Below are 17,754 nucleotides of genomic sequence, written 5' to 3' on the forward strand. Positions count from 1 at the left end.
ATACTTAATTGCAAGAACTTCATATTCATAAGAGCGAGCGCCGAGTGTCTGGAAAGCAAGAATTATGACAAGTTAGGACAGTAATTTCTTATATAAATTTTTATTTAGAATAATACATAACGTAAAAGATTCCATAATGGCTCTATTTAACATTTCATTAAGACTGTATTTACTATAGAAATACAATTTTTTTTTTAAATTGTGTAAATGGTAAATTATTGCTTAACTGGTGCATGTAAAATCTCTTTCGACTAATGCTTTTTGAACGATTACGAAGGTTTTTAGGGAACTCTATTTTTTACATGCGTTCGTCAAGACTTTCAGTTTCTTTTTCTTTTTAAGATTTGGTAGGTTTCATAGAATTTCCATCCGGATAGCGTTTCTTAAATGCTCTTATAAGTTGTGGATCAATTAAATGTACACCATCTACTTGATTGCCCAAAGTGATCCAATTTGGTTGAACATTATGGGGCCGTCCAAACAGTTCAATCTTTCTTGTGCCAGGACTCATTCTCTCTATGATTCCATAAATTTCATCAGGTTTGTGGCTAGTAGCCCGAACTTCTGCAACGATGACGTCGCTATCAAGCCCTCTATTAATACGTGGGTTTCCTTTCATTCCAACCAAACAGTGTTCTTTTCCATGATTTAACCAATGACCTGTCCTTCCTGTTCTGATGATTCTTTGCAGTTGATTAGTTTTTACCCAAATAATCTCGTCAACCCTTTCGTAGCCCCATAACTGAAGGCATTCCCTCCCTAGTTCCATTGCCCTCCCAGTAACCCAAAGGAACAAAAGTCCTTCATCCTGCAAAGCTGGTATTCCTAATTGTCTCATTTCATCATCAGACATTGTACCATAAGGTAGTTCCATGTGGATATCCCAGGGCGGGTCTGCCATAATTACAGCAAACTTACCAAGAACAGTCATGTCTAAGTAGCGTAAATCGCACTGTATCCATTGCGGCGGATACAAAGTTAGGTCGCAGCTAGCTGTACTTCCACAAGATGCACTGCTACTGGTTTGCCCATCTAAAATTATTGCTGTTGCTACAGCAGCACTATTAACGTTCTCAATTTCTACTTGCTCCTTTGGTTGTGCTGTAGGGCCATCAACTTCGTAATGTACATACCTATAAGAAACGTATATTTCGATACAGTTGTGCTGTACATTTTGTACATGTACTAATTATTAAATACTCACTTGCACGTGTCCATATGAAAACAAGTATTAAGAAAACTACAATCTCCTAATGATTCATCCGTATGTACCTGTATTATTTTCTTAAAGTGCAACTTTTTGCATTTTTCTGCAAAACCTGATCCTCCATTTAATTTTGCGCAATCAACACGCGTTCCATGAGGACAGAATTCCATTACTTGTGCTCCTCCTTGAGATCTAAATCTTTCTGCCAAAGATTTTTCTTTAGAAGTTTGTTTGGATAAAAGATCTAAAATTTGCTCTCCCACTTTTTTATTCTCTTTTTCTCTGATGGTAGGCATTAAAATTAAAGACATTATGTCCTCTGTATTCCTTTTGTCCAAACGTGCTATTTTTTCAGATGATGGACCATCTGCTGCCTCTAAAGTTGATACTTCCATGCCTTCTGTGTTATTAGTTTCATCCAATTGAATCTGATTGGAAGATTGGGTTTCTGCAAATGCTAACACTGTATATCCAAATACTCCATTTTCCGTAACTTCTTTGATTCTAAAAATAATAACCATATAAATTATTATAAAGTATGTGTATTTTGGAAGTTAATAAAAACTATGGTACCACAGAAACTCACTAACTTAACTATGTCCTGTGCAGCTAATTTTTCCAAAATGTTACGAACATCCATTGCAGATACATCAGCATTAAGATTTTTTCTTAGCTGAATTATCAAATCTGCTGAAGTAATTGGAAGATTGGGTAAAGATTCGTGTAATATGCAAAGCACATCTTGCTCATATTCGGTACTAGTAGATTTAGAAGAATTTTTAAGTGAGGTATCTAAAAACGTTAATTATAAAATATTTCTGTTAGCATAAAAAGAAATTTGATTTCATACAAATACTTACCCCCAATTTGCGAGGATTCATTAGGAACATTGGAAGATGTTGATACTGAAGAAGTTAAAGTAAACAATTCATGTCTCTCTCGTTTTCTTTTTTGCAATTTTTCACGTAAGCTATTACGCTTAATCTTAATCGCTTGAATCTCTTCGAAAGCATCAGACATGTTTTTAAAACTTTTTTTATATAAAAAATAAAGATTAATATTTTATATTCATCCTTAGTCTCCGATAAACATAGAAATAACAGGTTAGAAAGAAAATTCTTTCTTACATCACTACAAAGAAAAAAAAATTTGTATTGATATAAAATTTAAATTATTCGTATGCTACATAATGTAATTAAAGCTGTTAAAGTCAAAATTGATGGTAAAAACTGCGCCTATCTAACCCAAAGACATTAAATTCGATCAATTGATCCAAATCATCCAACTGATCAAACCAGATCCAACATCCAACATCCAAGCCAAGCTGATCCAAGTCCAAGTGTCCAACCAAGTCCAACCTGTCCAACTAGCATATTACCTGCTATCAATGACAAATGACAATAGCCGCGGCGTGTTCTAGAATTCACTATCGGCTGTATATCACTTCACTATCACTAGCATGTACATACATACATACATACAAACATACATACGGTATGTATGTATAACAATGTATATCAGTGTATACATACATACATACTGCAACATATCGCTATTGAACTGTACTGGGCAGCACTGGGCAGTAGCACAAATAGCGTCTCCGTGAACGCACCCGTTGTATCTATCGAAACTCAAGATGGCGTTTGATCTCTTTTCCCCTACCACTGCCTACCAATTTGGCTTCGCTTTTCTGGTTTGCTATACGCTCCCTCTGTAGGTACTACCAGGTACTACTTTGTACTCTATCGTAAAGGTAACATGGGGAGGAGGGGTGGCATCACATTCTACTCTACCTACAGAAAAGTTTAGTTGCACCAGGTTGCACAATGCACAATGCCATTTGCATGCTTGCCATGCTTATCCACTAGACATCGCATAAGATAGCATTTCTCACAAATGTTTGAACCTAAATATGCAAGTAATTTATAACGAACCAGATAGCAAGATGAATATTATAATTAAATAGAATCATATGTGTTTGAAAGCTAGGGGGAGAAGCATGTTTGTAGGGAGTTGGGAGTTTAATTGACGTATACATGTGCCACTAATAAAACGACGTGCTCTCTGATGACGCTGGTAGTTGACAATTTGCATTCGAGGTGATGAACACGCAGAAAAAAGAAATAACATCATTAGAATTACGTGTCAAATCCTTTTCACTTGACTCATAGTAATTTAAATAAATATATAAAATTCCTCTGTAATTTCTTCTTGTTATTATCTTGGTAATACCACCATACACATTAAACTCTATAGTAAGAATAATTTTTATTAATTTGCAGATTACTTCTTTTACTCTATTCTTTATTTATTTCTCTCAATGAATGCTCATAAAAAAAAAATTATCGGTAAATAATCACTCAAGTCCATTTATGGTGTTTATTTTCTATTAATATACTTATTTAATTATCGTCATTATGGTACATTATAAATATTTTGTAACTTGCCTTATAATTATACAGAAATTTTCAATAATATCTCCCTTTTGTCCTAATTGACAGATTTTCGACTAAAATAGCAAATTTACAAAGTTGGTTTACGTGCTCCAACCGAGTAAGTATATTATTTCTTGTGAATATGAAAATATATTATTTAATTAATAGTCGTACAGGAATAAAGCATGCAATAAACGTTAAAAAATTAATTACGAAGTGTATAAAATAGTAATCTTCAAATTTAAAAAAAACAGTATTGAGGTTTTTATTTATCGATCAACTTACTCGCGCTGCTAATTACATTAATATCGTTCATTCTATCGTGGTTTAATTGAATCATTTTTATTAAAACGTTCTATTCCTTTAACAGAATATTTGCTAAAGAAAATGGAACAATTCGCATCCGTTTTAAAAGCAGTGATGATATTCTAGTTTCGTCTCGATAGTTCATGTGCTTCAGTTTTTAATGCATAAAACGAAGGCAATATAATTTACGTAACGCTTAAGAAACGATCAGTCCTTCAAACCTTCTCAGTAGAGTTTAAAAAGCGTATTTTAAATTGCAAAAAGTCGCGAGAGTCGACCTATCGAATCGATTTAATTCATTTTCCCTCTCCCACTTCGTTCCATCTGGTTCCATCGCCTTTACCTTCTCCCACTCTTGACGGAACCGAAGGTTTAAAGATGCGATGCAAGCGAGCAATAGGATTAAATTAATCCTGTGACAACAACTGCAAACAGCTGGTCAGCAATAGTTGTTGCGTGCAAATTTGGTGCAGAACCTTGTCGGTGATCGTGCAATTTTATCGTTCCTGCTAACTGAACAAGCAATATTGGTTCTGCTTCTTTAAGAGCAAATATTGAAAGCTCGTTTAAAATCCTGTATTAATATTGTACTTAGGAAGCTCATTTAACTAAAACGGTAAAAATCTTGAAAATTGTCAAAATTCAAGATAATCTTACAAAATTAAGTGCATGATTCAGCTGGACTTGTCTTTAGTAACTTTTTAGTTTTCATTTTCACTAAAATATTGACCCAGATTTAGAATAATTTAAACTCCCATTGAACTATATCGCATTTTCATTACATAAAATAAACCAATTCAATGAAATAGAATTTGACCCAATTCCTGTAATGAATCTAAGAGTGACAAGCTTTGATTATTTTTCTTATATTTTTAGATTATTCGCCAGTGCATCCATCAGAAAAGAAACTGCCCTTTCAGCTGCATCAAAAGAGGTAATTCCAGAATTCCTTTTCTGGTTATGTAAATATTTACTTTCCGGTATTTTTAGCTTTCTCTTCTTACGTTTTTTTGACTTTCGGGGTCTTGTCACTGTCCTATTTAACATTACTATTCTCTCACATAACACACACACACATGCATGGCTGCACCTCATTATTTTTTCATTAATGCATTTTTCCCGTAAAAATATTCCGATATTCGAACTTGCAAAAACTGAAGCATTATGACTTGCTTTTTTCAATCTATAAAAAAATCGTTACATCAGTTTTTCACATGAATCATTATTCTTAATTAATTCTTCATCTTATAAATTAATTGTATCATTCTTGATTCGAAGAAACGAATAATAATCTGTCATAACATTTTCATAATTCCAGTTAAACTAGGAAAGAATTATGAAAATTTTACAATAATTTCAGTCAATGTCACGCACTTTTTCCTTCTCTTGTGAGATTTTAATTTGTTAAATCGAAAAATTAACGAATCGAAGCAAGCGATAAATTAATTACTTTCACTGCTGTGCATGTTCCCTTTCTCGCGTGACCAGCTTGAAAGTTATCTTTGGTAAATGCAAATGGTGGATTGATTTCCAAATGGGCACTAAATAGTAATCATAAATTTCAGGTCACTTGAGAAACATGCCGTGCCCGTTTTTAGCTCGACTATCAGCGAATTACGTTCGTAATTACGGAACTTCTGTGATAAACAATTACCGTCAGCACTGCCCGGTTATGTCAAGGATGTCAAGTACTCTAGCAGAATCACAAAATATACCTGAGGCAATAACAAGCCAATGCCCCTTCTTGTCAAAGGAAAATGATGCTATAAAGGAAGCCAGTCATGAAATGGAAGAAGATGTGATTAATCTGGAAAGCAAGAAGAATAAAGATGAGAATAATTTTCCTTATGAAGATTTTTTCCATGAACAGATCATGCGAAAAAAGAAAGATCATTCTTACAGGGTATTTAAAAAAGTAAACAGATTAGCAGAGAATTTTCCATCTGCTATGGAGTATTCTTGGGGTGAAAAGCCAATTACAGTTTGGTGTTCCAATGACTATCTAGGTATGTCCAGACATCCAGCAGTGATTGAGTCCATTCGTGAGGCCTTGGATAAGTATGGAGCAGGTGCAGGTGGTACTAGAAATATTTCTGGCAACTCCATGGGTCATGAGATGTTAGAGAAAAGATTAGCCTCTTTGCACCAGAAAGAAGCTGGCTTATTATTTACATCTTGTTTTGTTGCCAATGACTCTACATTATTTACATTGGCTAAATTATTACCCAATTGCCATATTTTTTCTGATGCTGGGAATCATGCCTCTATGATACAAGGTATACGGAACAGTGGTGTGCCAAAGCATATCTTTCGACATAATGATGTTCAGCATCTAGAGGAACTTCTTAGCAAAGTTGATCAAAATATTCCAAAAATTGTTGCATTTGAAACTGTACATTCCATGACTGGTGATATAAGCCCATTGGAACGATTATGTGATGTAGCCCATAAATATGGTGCCTTAACGTTTGTTGATGAAGTTCATGCTGTTGGCTTGTACGGATACCATGGTGCTGGAATTGGAGAGAAAGAATGGGTACTTGACAAAATGGACATTATATCTGGTACTCTTGGCAAAGCATTTGGAAATGTGGGGGGTTATATTGTTAGTTCTTCGAAATTAATAGATATGATTAGAAGTTATGCAGCAGGGTTTATTTTTACAACCTCTTTACCACCTACGGTGCTCTATGGAGCTTTAACATCCATAGAAATTCTATCATCCAACGAAGGTAGATCTTTGAGAGCTAATCATCAGAAAAATGTAGCCTACATGAAAACAATGCTTACTGATGCTGGTCTCCCTGTTCAGGAGTCACCTTCACATATCATTCCTATAAAAGTGAGTGAATTATTCATTACAAATTTTTTAATTAAAAACTGCTAATGTTGTTTAATGTTCATAATTTCTTTACAGATAGGAGATCCATTGCTGTGTTCTCAAATAGCAGATACATTGTTAAAAGAGAAAGGTCACTACGTTCAAGCCATAAACTATCCAACAGTAGCAAAAGGGGAAGAAAAATTACGATTAGCACCAACTCCTAAGCATACTGAAATTATGATGAATCAATTTGTTAAAGACACTTTAGATGTATTCCAGCGCCTAGATGTACCAAAAGATGAGTCTAAACTGAATGAAATGATGCGTGCAATTTTAGTTCATTGATGAACGTTTAATATAAGTGATAGCAATTCTATGTTATGCAAACATAATTTATCTTTACAAAGATGTTTATTTATATGGGTGTCAAAAAAGAAAAATTGAATTGTTTAATTGACCTAAACAAAGCTACAAAACAAACGAGATATATATTATTACATAAGTTATATTTTACTAGAATCTAATATATTTTTAGCTATAATAATGAAATTGAAAATGACATCTGATTTATATTAATGTATACAAAAATACCACAATGCCAATGTAATATGAAATAAGAACCGAATAATGTAGCAATGGTCTTAAAATGTTATCTTGCAAATTAATACACATATAAATCTCAATAGATTATCTAATCTATTTATATTTATATAATTATATTAAATATAATGTTTCAATGAACCCCTCTTTATCCCCCTCTGTATACTTTTCATGTAAACAGATTTTATAATGTATATAATTACCCACAGATATAGATACATATATGTATATATATATATGTTGCTAATTATTTTAGTAATGCAAATTAATGAATGGTTCCATTAATTGTGAAATAACTTCAAATATAAAAATATAATTGAATTTCAAACAATGGTATAATTAACATTAGATTTGTCAAGTTTAATTTTTAAACTTACTACTAGACATTACAATTTTTTTTTTACGTGCATAGTACTATTATGTAAATTGTCAAGTAGTCAAGTCAAATAAGGTGATTGATATAGGATGGATTTTGATAAGCTCTATCAATTATCTTTTAAAGTAAACAAAACAATGGTCAATTACGCCTGCGCTGCAAATTTCTTTGTTAAATGGGTTATAAATCCCAGTTAGGTAAGGTAAATCGAACTGCAGAGAAGGATAAGCGATCGGAAGGAATAAATTACGATACACGATCAGAGCAAAATTATGCTTTTTATTAAAATAACAGGAGCATGTAATCGTTGTAATCTGAATTTGTTAAAAATGACGATCACGTTAAGTAATCATCAAAGTTAAGGTGATTGATTTTTCAAGTCTTATATGCATTTGATGAAAGAGAATTAAGGTTAGAATGAGAGGAGTTTTAAATATTTTAAAAATGTTCACGGCATTCCTTTATGAGTACGCACGAGGATTATCTTATACGGTGACAACAATTTTGGTTCTATTCTACTGCCTCCACCCAGCCAGATTTGCTTCACATTACACATTTATCAAGAGTGAAAATATTTTTGATGAAATGGAAAAGCCATATTCACCTAGAGATAACTCTTGCACAATATCCATTGGCAGTAGAAGAACTCATTTATTATATCCTGAAGAACATCCTAGGGAAGATCCAGTAGTGATGGCCCGCAGACTTGGTATTTTGCCAGGTGGACAGTGGAAACCTCTTAACTGTCACCCATTGTTCAATGTAGCTATTATTTTGCCCTATCGTAACAGGCAAACGCAGCTATCTATTTTTATGAATTACATCCATCCATTTCTGCAAGCTCAAAATCTTGAATACAGGATATTTGTTATAGAACAGAGCCCAATGAGAGAATTTAATCGGGCTAAACTGTTCAATGTTGGATATGCAGAGGCAACTAAAATCAATGATTTTCACTGTTTTATATTTCAAGACATTGACTTGATCCCACAGAATTTAGATAATATTTATGCATGCACAAAGATGCCCAGGCACATGAGTTCTAGTGTGAATACTTTTAGATATAATTTACCTTACACTGGTTTGTTTGGAGGTGCTATTGCACTAACTCGTAAGCAGTTTGAGAAAGTTAATGGATTTTCCAATGTTTTCTATGGATGGGGTGGAGAAGATGATGATTTTTACAGCCGTTTGCAAGCAAGAGGATTACAGGTTTGTATATTATATTATTAATTTCATTATTAATTAATACAAATGAAAATAATATTCTCTAATGAATTCTTTACAGATTACACGTTTTGGCCCTGATGTAGCACAGTATTATATGCTAATGCATAAAAAAGAGCCTCCTAGTAATACTAGATTAGAGCTTTTGGAGACTGGTGCAAGGAGATATGACACTGATGGGATTAGCAATCTAGAGTACAAAGTACTTAATCACAAATTGCGTCCACTTTATTCGTGGATTTTAGCTGATGTATAATGTGATTATTTTGAGCTTCAATGCTGTTGCTGTTAAATGCATAATAAAAATAATTGCAATTTAAATCTTCATTGCAAGCTGTGTGTGCTACTCACATTATGAGTAGATGTTTGAGGCTTTGATATTCACATTATCACAAATTTAAAGCTGACGCCAAATATATTTACAACAACTATGGGTGAATCAATTAAATAAATATTATTATTGATATTAAGAAAATCAATGAGTCTGAATCAATGAAAAACGTATCAACGTTAAAAGAATATATATAATACAAGACAATTTTTTATAAATTTTTCTTGTAAATTTATCAAATAACCATATCAATATATTCACAGATGTTGTAGAAGTATATTGTACATATTGTATTTGTATATGAAGTATTGAAACGTTCGCTAATTAAAGGAAAGATAAAACATCATTAGTTTAGGACTGGTATTCTCTAAAAATAAAAGTTAGAAATAAACAATAAACATTTATTGCTATTTAGTAATTGGAGGTTACATTTATCAGAAGGTGTTAAACATGTTGAATTCACTTGCTTTTAACAAACTGATATATTTAATTTAACTATAGAATTTTATATAAAGATTACTTTCAGCTATCTTCAGTATTATTATTTATTGCTCTAAAAGTTTGATCTCCAAGTGACCTGATTGTTTACCAAAGCTTTTATAAGAGTAATGAAACAATAATAAGAGAATGTTCCTAAGAGGTTTACGTTTTATTATTATATCTGATTATATTGTCAAAATGCATTTCTTTTATGTAATATGTAGATCATAGATTATCATTGCATAAATGTTATTTTCCTATAGTTGCTGTTACACAAACAAATTTAATTCTTTCTAAGACAAGGGGCAATAGTACGTATAGAATCTTAGTAGTATAAATAAGTATGTAATGAAGTCAGTTTTCCACAGAATGAATTTTCTTAATATCATAGGACCGGAAGAATTTACAGTATAGTGTGTAATCAATTTAAATCCTCGTGTGCAAAAAATTCCGGTTTTTAATAATTCAATAAAATTTAATTATTAAATATTCTCGTCAAAGAAAATAGGGTGAGTGGGTTTTGAGCGCACAACAATATTATTTCTTTGATAGTTACTTACATTTATTTCTCTTTTTTCTTCTGCAGTACATGAATTTTTCGTGAACTTAAGAAAAGCATAGTATATATTAAGAGAAAGGTTGTAAAAATGTGTTTGTATCATGAAAAATGTCATTGTATCAACGTCTAACACGACGAAAATAATAAAAAGCTGTAATCTCAAATATATTTCATTTTTTTTTTACAAAAAAAGCTTATGCGATTTAACGTGTGATATTGAACAACTTTACAAACAAATCATCAACGGATTACTAATGTGACTATTAACTTTACCAAATGTAACTGAGTTATCGAACAGATTAGCCAGGTAAAAAGCACGAGATTTATGGAACTTAAATATCTGATTGGGAATGCACAATAGATCTTTTAATTAATTCAGATGCTATTGTTCACATGATTATTCGATTTTTGATTTCTAGTATTCCTGTTCATTCTTTGGGACGTATCACCCTATCGTATTTCCAATACAAAAATTTACAGTGATAAAAACATTCCAAGCATTAAACAGAAAATAGATATAAAAATATCTTACAGGCAACAAAGTCGATCTTATCGCTCTAGAGAACAATGCGAGGTAAGATTTGGTGCGTTATAAAATAAAACGATAGAATTAAGTATTTACGTCTCAAAAATAATCGTAGCAAAATTTGAATTAATAATAAAAAAAGCAGGCTAGACCGTGCTGCTTTTTGCCCAACTCTAATTTTATTATAAAACTAGCGAAAGTTCCAATTATATGTACATTAGATCGCAAGATTCCAAAACTCATACTCGCTCCGTGCAGTTAAACACAGTGACAGCCAAGTGAGAATGTGTAACTATATATGTATACGAGAAAGCCATTAAGTGGCAAAAGGTGGAGATAAATAACGCTAGTAGTATGCATAATGCATATGTATATTACACTTTAAGACCTCAATATTACTGTGCTTGTATACACGAAGCGAATAGCAATGGCATGGAAAATCCTTTCTAATGCTGTTGTACAAAACATCCAAATAATTAGTAGGTCCACTTTACGTATCTGAAAGTTCCTGATATCTTGCATACATCATTTTTTTCACACAATCTTTATAGGTGTCTCCTGGTAAAGCATTGTAAGATGAAGATTTTGCTCCTAGACCAGCAGTGGATACTCTGCGTTCTGCTTCGATAATGCTGGTACGACCCTGATTCGATTTACCCAGTCCCATTCCTTCGCTCCAGCCCATTTTTTGTAATAATTTATTTCCGACATTGTCAGATCCTATTCCGGCTCTCGTGGGCTCTTCATAAGACACGGGAGCCTCCTCAACCCTTGTTTTCAAATATTTTTCTTTTAATTTGTTAGGTTGTGGAGGTTCAGGCTCGCCATATTTCGCTCTTCTTTCCTTAGCTCGATCTCTATACTTTTTGTTTCTCTGCTGGGGATCATTCGGATCAAGACCTCGAACTTGGTACCAGTTTTCCAAGTTCTGCTTGTGAAGGTCCGACAATTGTTGATGACGAAGCAATGCCTCTTTACTAGGAAATTGCCTTTTGCAAAGTAAACAGGCAAGTTTACTCCAGTCTGTATGCTGTCGTTCCTCCTGTTGTACGTCCTCTATTTCCTCTTCGGTATCACTGCCTCCACCATAAGCAGCAACTAATCCATTATTTTCATTAGGATCTTCATCTTCATGGTAGGCGTTCGCTATAGTCTTTTTTTCCAGAATTGCGTATCCAGCATCAGCAGCTCCACTTCCTGGGCCCTGATTCCCATCGATACCGGAGAACTCGGAGCTCCAATTGCTCTTAGCATTCTCCTTTTTCTGGTTCAGCGTTTTAGCCCATCTTTCCATATCCTTAGCAATTTTTTTCGCTACTTTGACTTTGTCTTGCTTATTGTCCTTCTTTTTGCTATCATCGTTCGGATCTAGATTTGCACTTGCCGCGGCTGAAATTATCGACTGACTGCTTGTACCTTCCGCACTTGTTATCGCTACTGAGGCACTCCCGACTGCAGCACTTCCTGATGCTTGGTTAGCAGGAACAGTTGTCTGTAAAATTACATTTTATAGCAAATATAAGAAAAATCAACCAGTGCTACTTACTTTTGCTGGCTGATAGGAAAATGACTCGGCATCCCAATAAAGGAACTGCTGAGTGTGACTATTGTAATAGTATTGTGAATTAGGATCATAATATAATCCTGTGCTTGGATCATAATAATAACCCGAGGACTCGTCGTAATGATACGTACTGACGTCAGGTACAGCTGAAACCAATCAAATTAAATCACAAATTGTAGATCTGCTTATTGCTATGTACTGTTGCAGTAGTGTAATAAGTTAAAGTGAGACAACACATATGCTTGTATATTTCAACTAATTGCGTTAATTCGGTAGTATAGAATACAAAAAAAATAAATAGACCCAGTAATATTGGCTCTCAGTCTAGTATTATAGTAAATAATAATTTATTTTTTAGATTTAAAGTATTTATGAAATTATTATTGTTATACTTACAATATACTTTACCATCGTTTGCGTGCGCTGGTACTCTTCCACTTGCTAGGGAAGTACTTGAGGGTGCTGTTGGTGTAGGTCTACCTTTCATTTCATCAGCATCCCCAAGTTTTCTGGCCGCCTGCAATTGCTGAATCGCAGATTGTGCAACTGCAGCCGCAGCGTTTACTCGATCAGTTTGATTAAGAGATGGCAAAGTGATTGCCGTGCCTTGAATGATCTGGTTCTGATAATATTGCGTATAGTATTGAAGATAATGGGCTTTTTGTGCTGGAGTTTTTGCGTACAAGTTGGCACTGTATTCCGCTAACTGGGCAACATCGTCTAGCGTGTACCTTTGCGATTGATTATCATTACCTTTCCACGCATTCGTATTATTGACTTGGTGGAGCTTGCAGTAAGCAATCTCGACTTTTCTGCCGTCGACCACAAGTCCCTGCTTTGTTAATGCGGTATGTAAGTACATCGCATCTACGACATTCCCCATTTCAAGATAACAGACTCCTCTCGATGTGTTGGTCAAGGAATCCCTTCCAATCCGTATACTGCGAATTGGCATTGACGATAGGGTTTTCATCGCCTGCAGGACTGAATCTTCGGTTGTCAAAACATCCAAACCTCTTAATAGAACTGTATTTGTTGGATGTGGACTGATTTCGTCGCTTCCTTCCCCACCTTCTTCACTTTCTGCGCGAGAAGCCGAACATTTAAAGCACGTCTCGCGTCTCTTAAAGTTGTGTGCTCCACACTGCAATAACAAATCAGATATTAGAATTGGACAAAAAGCATTAGAATTTATTTCTATATATTGGACGGAGATACACGTACTTTGACGCAATGCCAATCTTGAGTGTTTTTAGCTGGTGGTTTATCCGTATGACAATCTTTGGGTATACTGTATTGCATCAAAGCGCGATACTGGTCTTGTAGCATCAGTACTCCCTGAAACAGAGAATTTCAGTGTTATCCCGTCCAGCGTCTTCCTAAGGCCTCTGATTAACCCGTAAACTTCCTTCTTGCTTGACGTAATTAGATTTTTCTAGCTCGTATACTCGTTGTGAATGTAACGGCAAAGAAACTGGGATCTTTACGGGTCATTCTACGCGACATTTGAATTAATTACATATAGAAATATCTTTTGACTGTCACTTTTTGTCTTAAAGAATCTTTTCATACCGAGCATTTTATCGCCATATATTTAAGATTATCAAGGCAAGACCGGGGTCTTGTAGCCTCTGATAATTCTTATAGAAACAAGCCACAAGTTATTAATATTTACTTCTGATTTATTCATATAACTTCAATCTATCTCTTGAAACCATTAATCATTAATTATTTGTGGAACTGAACTATTTAGCTAAAACGATTGGAATGACCCTTTTTAGAGTCTTCGTGATTAGTTCTTAAACTGTTTTGGAAGACGAAGATAAGGAAAGACAAGATCGCGATCTCAAAACTTAGTGAAAGTCTCGATTAAATGATAAAGAGTGAAAAACTGTCATCAAAGTGAGGGGGGAGGGGAGATCCTATAGAAATAAATAATTAGGTATGGTAGATTGAAGTAGCCTTTGATAGGTGCACAGCCATGGCCATGGGATCAGGCCAGGGGGCTGCGTTACCGTGCCTAGCCGCCACGGGGCGTCGGTGGCACGCGAGCAACGCATCGGTTGGGTTTCTGGATTGAACTTCTTTTCTACCTGTTTCATCTCCATCCACCGTGCGGCCTCCTGAGTCGCGTTAAACTCGACGAATGCAAAACCTCGCGAAGCACCTATACAGAGCAAATACACACATATCCAGAGTTAATCCACGTTTTGCCTGGGTGTCTCTACTCTGAGAGGGCAGGCAATCACAGCACCAACCATTGACAGACTCAGTTTTTCAACGAAGTCTTTCTTCGCTTCGTCGCTTGACATTTTTGCTTTCCCTGCTTACCCAAAGATCGACTTTGCTGGATTCTATGCTCCATTTTTTTAAGGAGTTCGAATCTTGTCAATTTCATAACGTTTCATTTACCGCGGGTTTCTTTTTTTTACTTTTTATACAACTAATGTCACTCCTACCCAATTAGACCCCTTCTATTATTCTTTCCTCTTTGCTTTATCAAAAACTTTCTATATTTATTAGCGAGATGTAACGAGAAAGGTAACAACAGAGAAAGAAAGGAAAATCTTTTGAAGATAAAAACAAACTTCTCAATGCTTTTTAACTTAATCTTTTATAGACTTTAGTTTAAAAAATCTAGTGGATTTTTATAGTTTCTTAATTCAAATTCGGTGCTGCTCTTTCTCTCCATTTCTGGTGTATCGTAATTTTCTTCTATCATTTTCTCCTGATCTTGTTTATACTTACCTCTTGTTGTGATAAACCAGCAAATACTCTTAATTGTTTGAAGAACCATCACTTTGTTCAAACTATCATAAATTGATGAATTTTGCCAGGTATATTGTACCATATATTTTTAAAAAACTCAATGAAGTTCTTCAAACAAATTATGGTAAATTTTCTTTGTTAACTTCATGAATTATCATATTAGCTCGAAATAAAATTTTAAGCTCCTAAGTATTTCTTGCCATGTGATTTGATGAATTTTTATATTACAGATAAAATTCACCAAAACAAAAACAAAAACAAAACAAAAAAAGACAATAAAGAAAAAAGAGATAATTTGAGGTAGAATTTATAGGATATTTACCTGTATCTTTCTTGCGGATCAGTCTGATGTCCTTTGGCATGAGACCACAATTGAGGATGTCTTGCCGCACCTGTGATACACACATCATAATGATAACAGGGTTGTATCTTGATCAAAGTCAACTCACTAATGGCCACTATCACAGGCCATTAAGTTGACAACCTACGTCATTTTCAGTTATATGCTGGGCAAGCCCACGAATCATAATGGTGTTGTTAGGAGATTGCGATTTGTAGTGGATACCCTCCATTGAAGAACCATATGTCCGACCATGATCATGGTCAAAATCTGCACTTTCACGACTGTGATCGTCATCTCTATCTCTGTCTCTCTCTTCCCTCTTACCCCGACGATCTCGGTCTCGGTCCCTATCCCTTCTAGATCTGTCCCTGTCCCTGTCTCTGTCACGGTCTCTATCTCTATCACGATCCCTCTCAGAAGAATCTCTATCCCTCTGTCTTGTATAACGTTCTTCTCTATCCCTGTAACTTCTGTCTCTCTCATCTCTGCTCCTATCTCTCCTATCCCTAGAGCGGTCTCTCTCTCGATCTCTGTCTCTCCCTCTGTGATTTCTGTAGTCCGGGCTACGAAGCTCTCTCTCACGATGGTCATTTTCTCTGTGCTCGCTATATTCTGGCGATCTGTTATTGCTATATTCACTACGATAATCGTAGTCGGAATTACTGTGACTTCTTCTTTCTGGTCCATAACCAGGTTCCCATGGATCTATATTGTTGCTGTACATTTTTATAGTACTATTGATCCTAAAAGAAAGAATATTTTAGTAACTGGAATTATAATTTATAAGACTAGCTTTACTTGTGCTCATATATGAAAATTAATAGTCAATGTTTTTAAAAAATTCTCAGTGGATAAATGATATACAGACGCCCTGGGACGTGATTGCACATAAGCTTGCTTGTCAATAAAATCGAGAATCTTCTAAATTATGAAAGATATTTCTATTAAAGCTATATAGCAAATTTATTAATCCCTCAAGTAAAATTTACACAGTGTTTTAAATATGTAATAAAACATGTATTAAACACCACGTAATTATCAAAACACTTTACGATCTTTGAAAAAATATATTAAATTAAAAGTCATAGACAAGAATGTGGTAAGAAAAAGAACGTATAGAGCTTAAGATAATAAATAATAAAAGTTTGAATGAATGTTAGTTTTTAAAGAATTAAAATGTATTGAGCATGGATAACCAGACGTTAGAATAGCATAGAATGATTCAACGATCAAGTTGAGAGATGCCATCCCGATCCAAATAATTACCTGATTGTGCTTAATTTAATGAGACTTTCAACAGCAAACTTTATTGCTGCAAAAAAAATATTTGCAGATGAATATTTTACACTGTAAAATTCTACTATTGTAATCTTTAAAGAACTTTGTGTAATAAGTAACAACGAAAAATAGCGTGGCTCACACAATGGCGTGGTTAGATCCTCTTCTTTGTGTAAAATATGGCGGCTTGGTAGTTGGTCATAAGTTTGTAACTTGCAGTGCAAAGGATGGCGAACACGAAGTCAAGGAATTGTGTAGGAACACTAGGAACGTAAACGTAGATCAAATTATTCCAACATTTACCAAAGATGGCGCTGACCGCGCTGACCAATGAAATCTCACTTTTACCGCCAAATACAAAGGATATTTGCATTCCGTAGTGTTAAAGCTTAAACACATTCCTACTTTATTTATCTATACTTTTAAATTGCACGATTATTTAAACTTTTTTATCTAATTAAGAATGTTTATAATTATTATTCAAGAAAATTTTATATATATAAACAGATTAAATTATTGAAAGCTCTCGCTTACAACTACGTGCTAATATAGGGTGTACCACTTTAAACATTTCATGTTATGGATGAATGAGAAGGTATATCTTCCTAATTGTAACATATATCCAGTTTTTAAATACAACTTTTGCGTAGTCTTTTAGCTATTTGCATTTAGAAAAATTTCATGTAAATTTTTACAATAATCATTGAGATAAACATAAACGTTTTTTATTGCGTTCGTACTTTAGTGTATTGTAGTACTTGTAGTGGATCTTATATAGTACCGATTGTGAGAGAAACTATCACAAACAAATTTAAATTATAAACTTGAAAAGTAATGAGCAATTAAGGTACGCTTATAATTTTAAAATTATGATTAGTTTGCTTAAATCAATAAACTATAAATTTCAGATTAAAAATATTTAAAATAAA

General features: G+C 34.1%; 4 protein-coding genes across 6 annotated transcripts; 2 read left to right on the forward strand and 2 right to left on the reverse strand.

Annotated features, from left to right (window-relative positions):
• Positions 1 to 141: 141 nt before the first annotated feature.
• On the reverse strand, positions 142 to 2,766 carry Mettl3 (methyltransferase like 3). The gene is made up of 5 exons (XM_066732726.1): positions 2,452 to 2,766; positions 2,068 to 2,338; positions 1,798 to 1,999; positions 1,205 to 1,711; positions 142 to 1,133 (listed from the first exon to the last, which is right to left on the reverse strand). The coding sequence occupies exons 2-5, from the start codon at positions 2,225 to 2,227 to the stop codon at positions 338 to 340; spliced, it is 1,665 nt and encodes a 554-aa protein (XP_066588823.1). The 5' UTR covers positions 2,228 to 2,338; positions 2,452 to 2,766; the 3' UTR covers positions 142 to 337.
• A 267-nt stretch (positions 2,767 to 3,033) lies between these two features.
• On the forward strand, positions 3,034 to 7,313 carry Alas (5-aminolevulinate synthase). Of its 3 annotated transcripts, none has more exons than XM_066732722.1 (5): positions 3,034 to 3,306; positions 3,709 to 3,760; positions 4,825 to 4,882; positions 5,514 to 6,790; positions 6,866 to 7,313. In XM_066732722.1, exons 1-5 carry the CDS (start codon positions 3,275 to 3,277, stop codon positions 7,115 to 7,117), a joined length of 1,671 nt encoding a protein of 556 aa, XP_066588819.1. In that variant the 5' UTR covers positions 3,034 to 3,274; the 3' UTR covers positions 7,118 to 7,313. The 3 variants fall into 3 exon arrangements, with proteins under 3 accessions (XP_066588819.1, XP_066588822.1, XP_066588820.1); XM_066732725.1 differs by having other exon boundaries at positions 3,039 to 3,462; XM_066732723.1 differs by lacking the exons at positions 3,034 to 3,306; positions 3,709 to 3,760 and adding an exon at positions 3,920 to 4,564.
• Positions 7,314 to 7,819: 506 nt separating this feature from the next.
• LOC136776847 (beta-1,4-N-acetylgalactosaminyltransferase bre-4-like) lies at positions 7,820 to 9,549 on the forward strand. Its single transcript, XM_066732736.1, has 2 exons — positions 7,820 to 8,960; positions 9,037 to 9,549. Exons 1-2 carry the CDS (start codon positions 8,166 to 8,168, stop codon positions 9,229 to 9,231), a joined length of 990 nt encoding a protein of 329 aa, XP_066588833.1. The 5' UTR covers positions 7,820 to 8,165; the 3' UTR covers positions 9,232 to 9,549.
• A 145-nt stretch (positions 9,550 to 9,694) lies between these two features.
• On the reverse strand, positions 9,695 to 17,152 carry LOC136776838 (RNA-binding protein 5-like). The gene is made up of 9 exons (XM_066732719.1): positions 16,968 to 17,152; positions 16,814 to 16,859; positions 15,693 to 16,290; positions 15,527 to 15,596; positions 14,529 to 14,602; positions 13,660 to 13,773; positions 12,832 to 13,579; positions 12,418 to 12,581; positions 9,695 to 12,363 (listed from the first exon to the last, which is right to left on the reverse strand). Exons 3-9 carry the CDS (start codon positions 16,269 to 16,271, stop codon positions 11,362 to 11,364), a joined length of 2,751 nt encoding a protein of 916 aa, XP_066588816.1. The 5' UTR covers positions 16,272 to 16,290; positions 16,814 to 16,859; positions 16,968 to 17,152; the 3' UTR covers positions 9,695 to 11,361.
• Between the last annotated feature and the right edge of the window lie 602 nt (positions 17,153 to 17,754).

Source organism: Prorops nasuta, unplaced genomic scaffold (genome assembly GCF_024137725.1).
Source record: "Prorops nasuta isolate Cenicafe-Biocafe unplaced genomic scaffold, Cenicafe_Pnas_1.2 PNAS00010, whole genome shotgun sequence".
Classification (NCBI taxonomy): Eukaryota; Metazoa; Arthropoda; class Insecta; order Hymenoptera; family Bethylidae; genus Prorops; species Prorops nasuta.

Coding starts and splice junctions, on each gene's coding strand:
- Mettl3 (XM_066732726.1), bottom strand. CDS start 2,227: ATGTCTGATGCTTTCGAAGAGATTCAAGCGATTAAGATTAAGCGTAAT. Junction 2,000..2,067: donor TGAATCCTCGCAAATTGGGG/GTAAGTATTTGT, acceptor TAACGTTTTTAG/ATACCTCACTTAAAAATTCT. Junction 1,712..1,797: donor GCTGCACAGGACATAGTTAA/GTTAGTGAGTTT, acceptor TATTATTTTTAG/AATCAAAGAAGTTACGGAAA.
- Alas (XM_066732722.1), top strand. CDS start 3,275: ATGACGCTGGTAGTTGACAATTTGCATTCGAG. Junction 3,307..3,708: donor GTTGACAATTTGCATTCGAG/GTGATGAACACG, acceptor CCTAATTGACAG/ATTTTCGACTAAAATAGCAA. Junction 4,883..5,513: donor TTTCAGCTGCATCAAAAGAG/GTAATTCCAGAA, acceptor CATAAATTTCAG/GTCACTTGAGAAACATGCCG.
- LOC136776847 (XM_066732736.1), top strand. CDS start 8,166: ATGAGAGGAGTTTTAAATATTTTAAAAATGTTCACGGCATTCCTTTAT. Junction 8,961..9,036: donor TGCAAGCAAGAGGATTACAG/GTTTGTATATTA, acceptor AATTCTTTACAG/ATTACACGTTTTGGCCCTGA.
- LOC136776838 (XM_066732719.1), bottom strand. CDS start 16,271: ATGTACAGCAACAATATAGATCCATGGGAACCTGGTTATGGACCAGAA. Junction 14,603..15,526: donor GATCCGCAAGAAAGATACAG/GTAAATATCCTA, acceptor TGCTCTGTATAG/GTGCTTCGCGAGGTTTTGCA. Junction 13,774..14,528: donor GGTGGATGGAGATGAAACAG/GTAGAAAAGAAG, acceptor TCTCTGTTTCAG/GGAGTACTGATGCTACAAGA.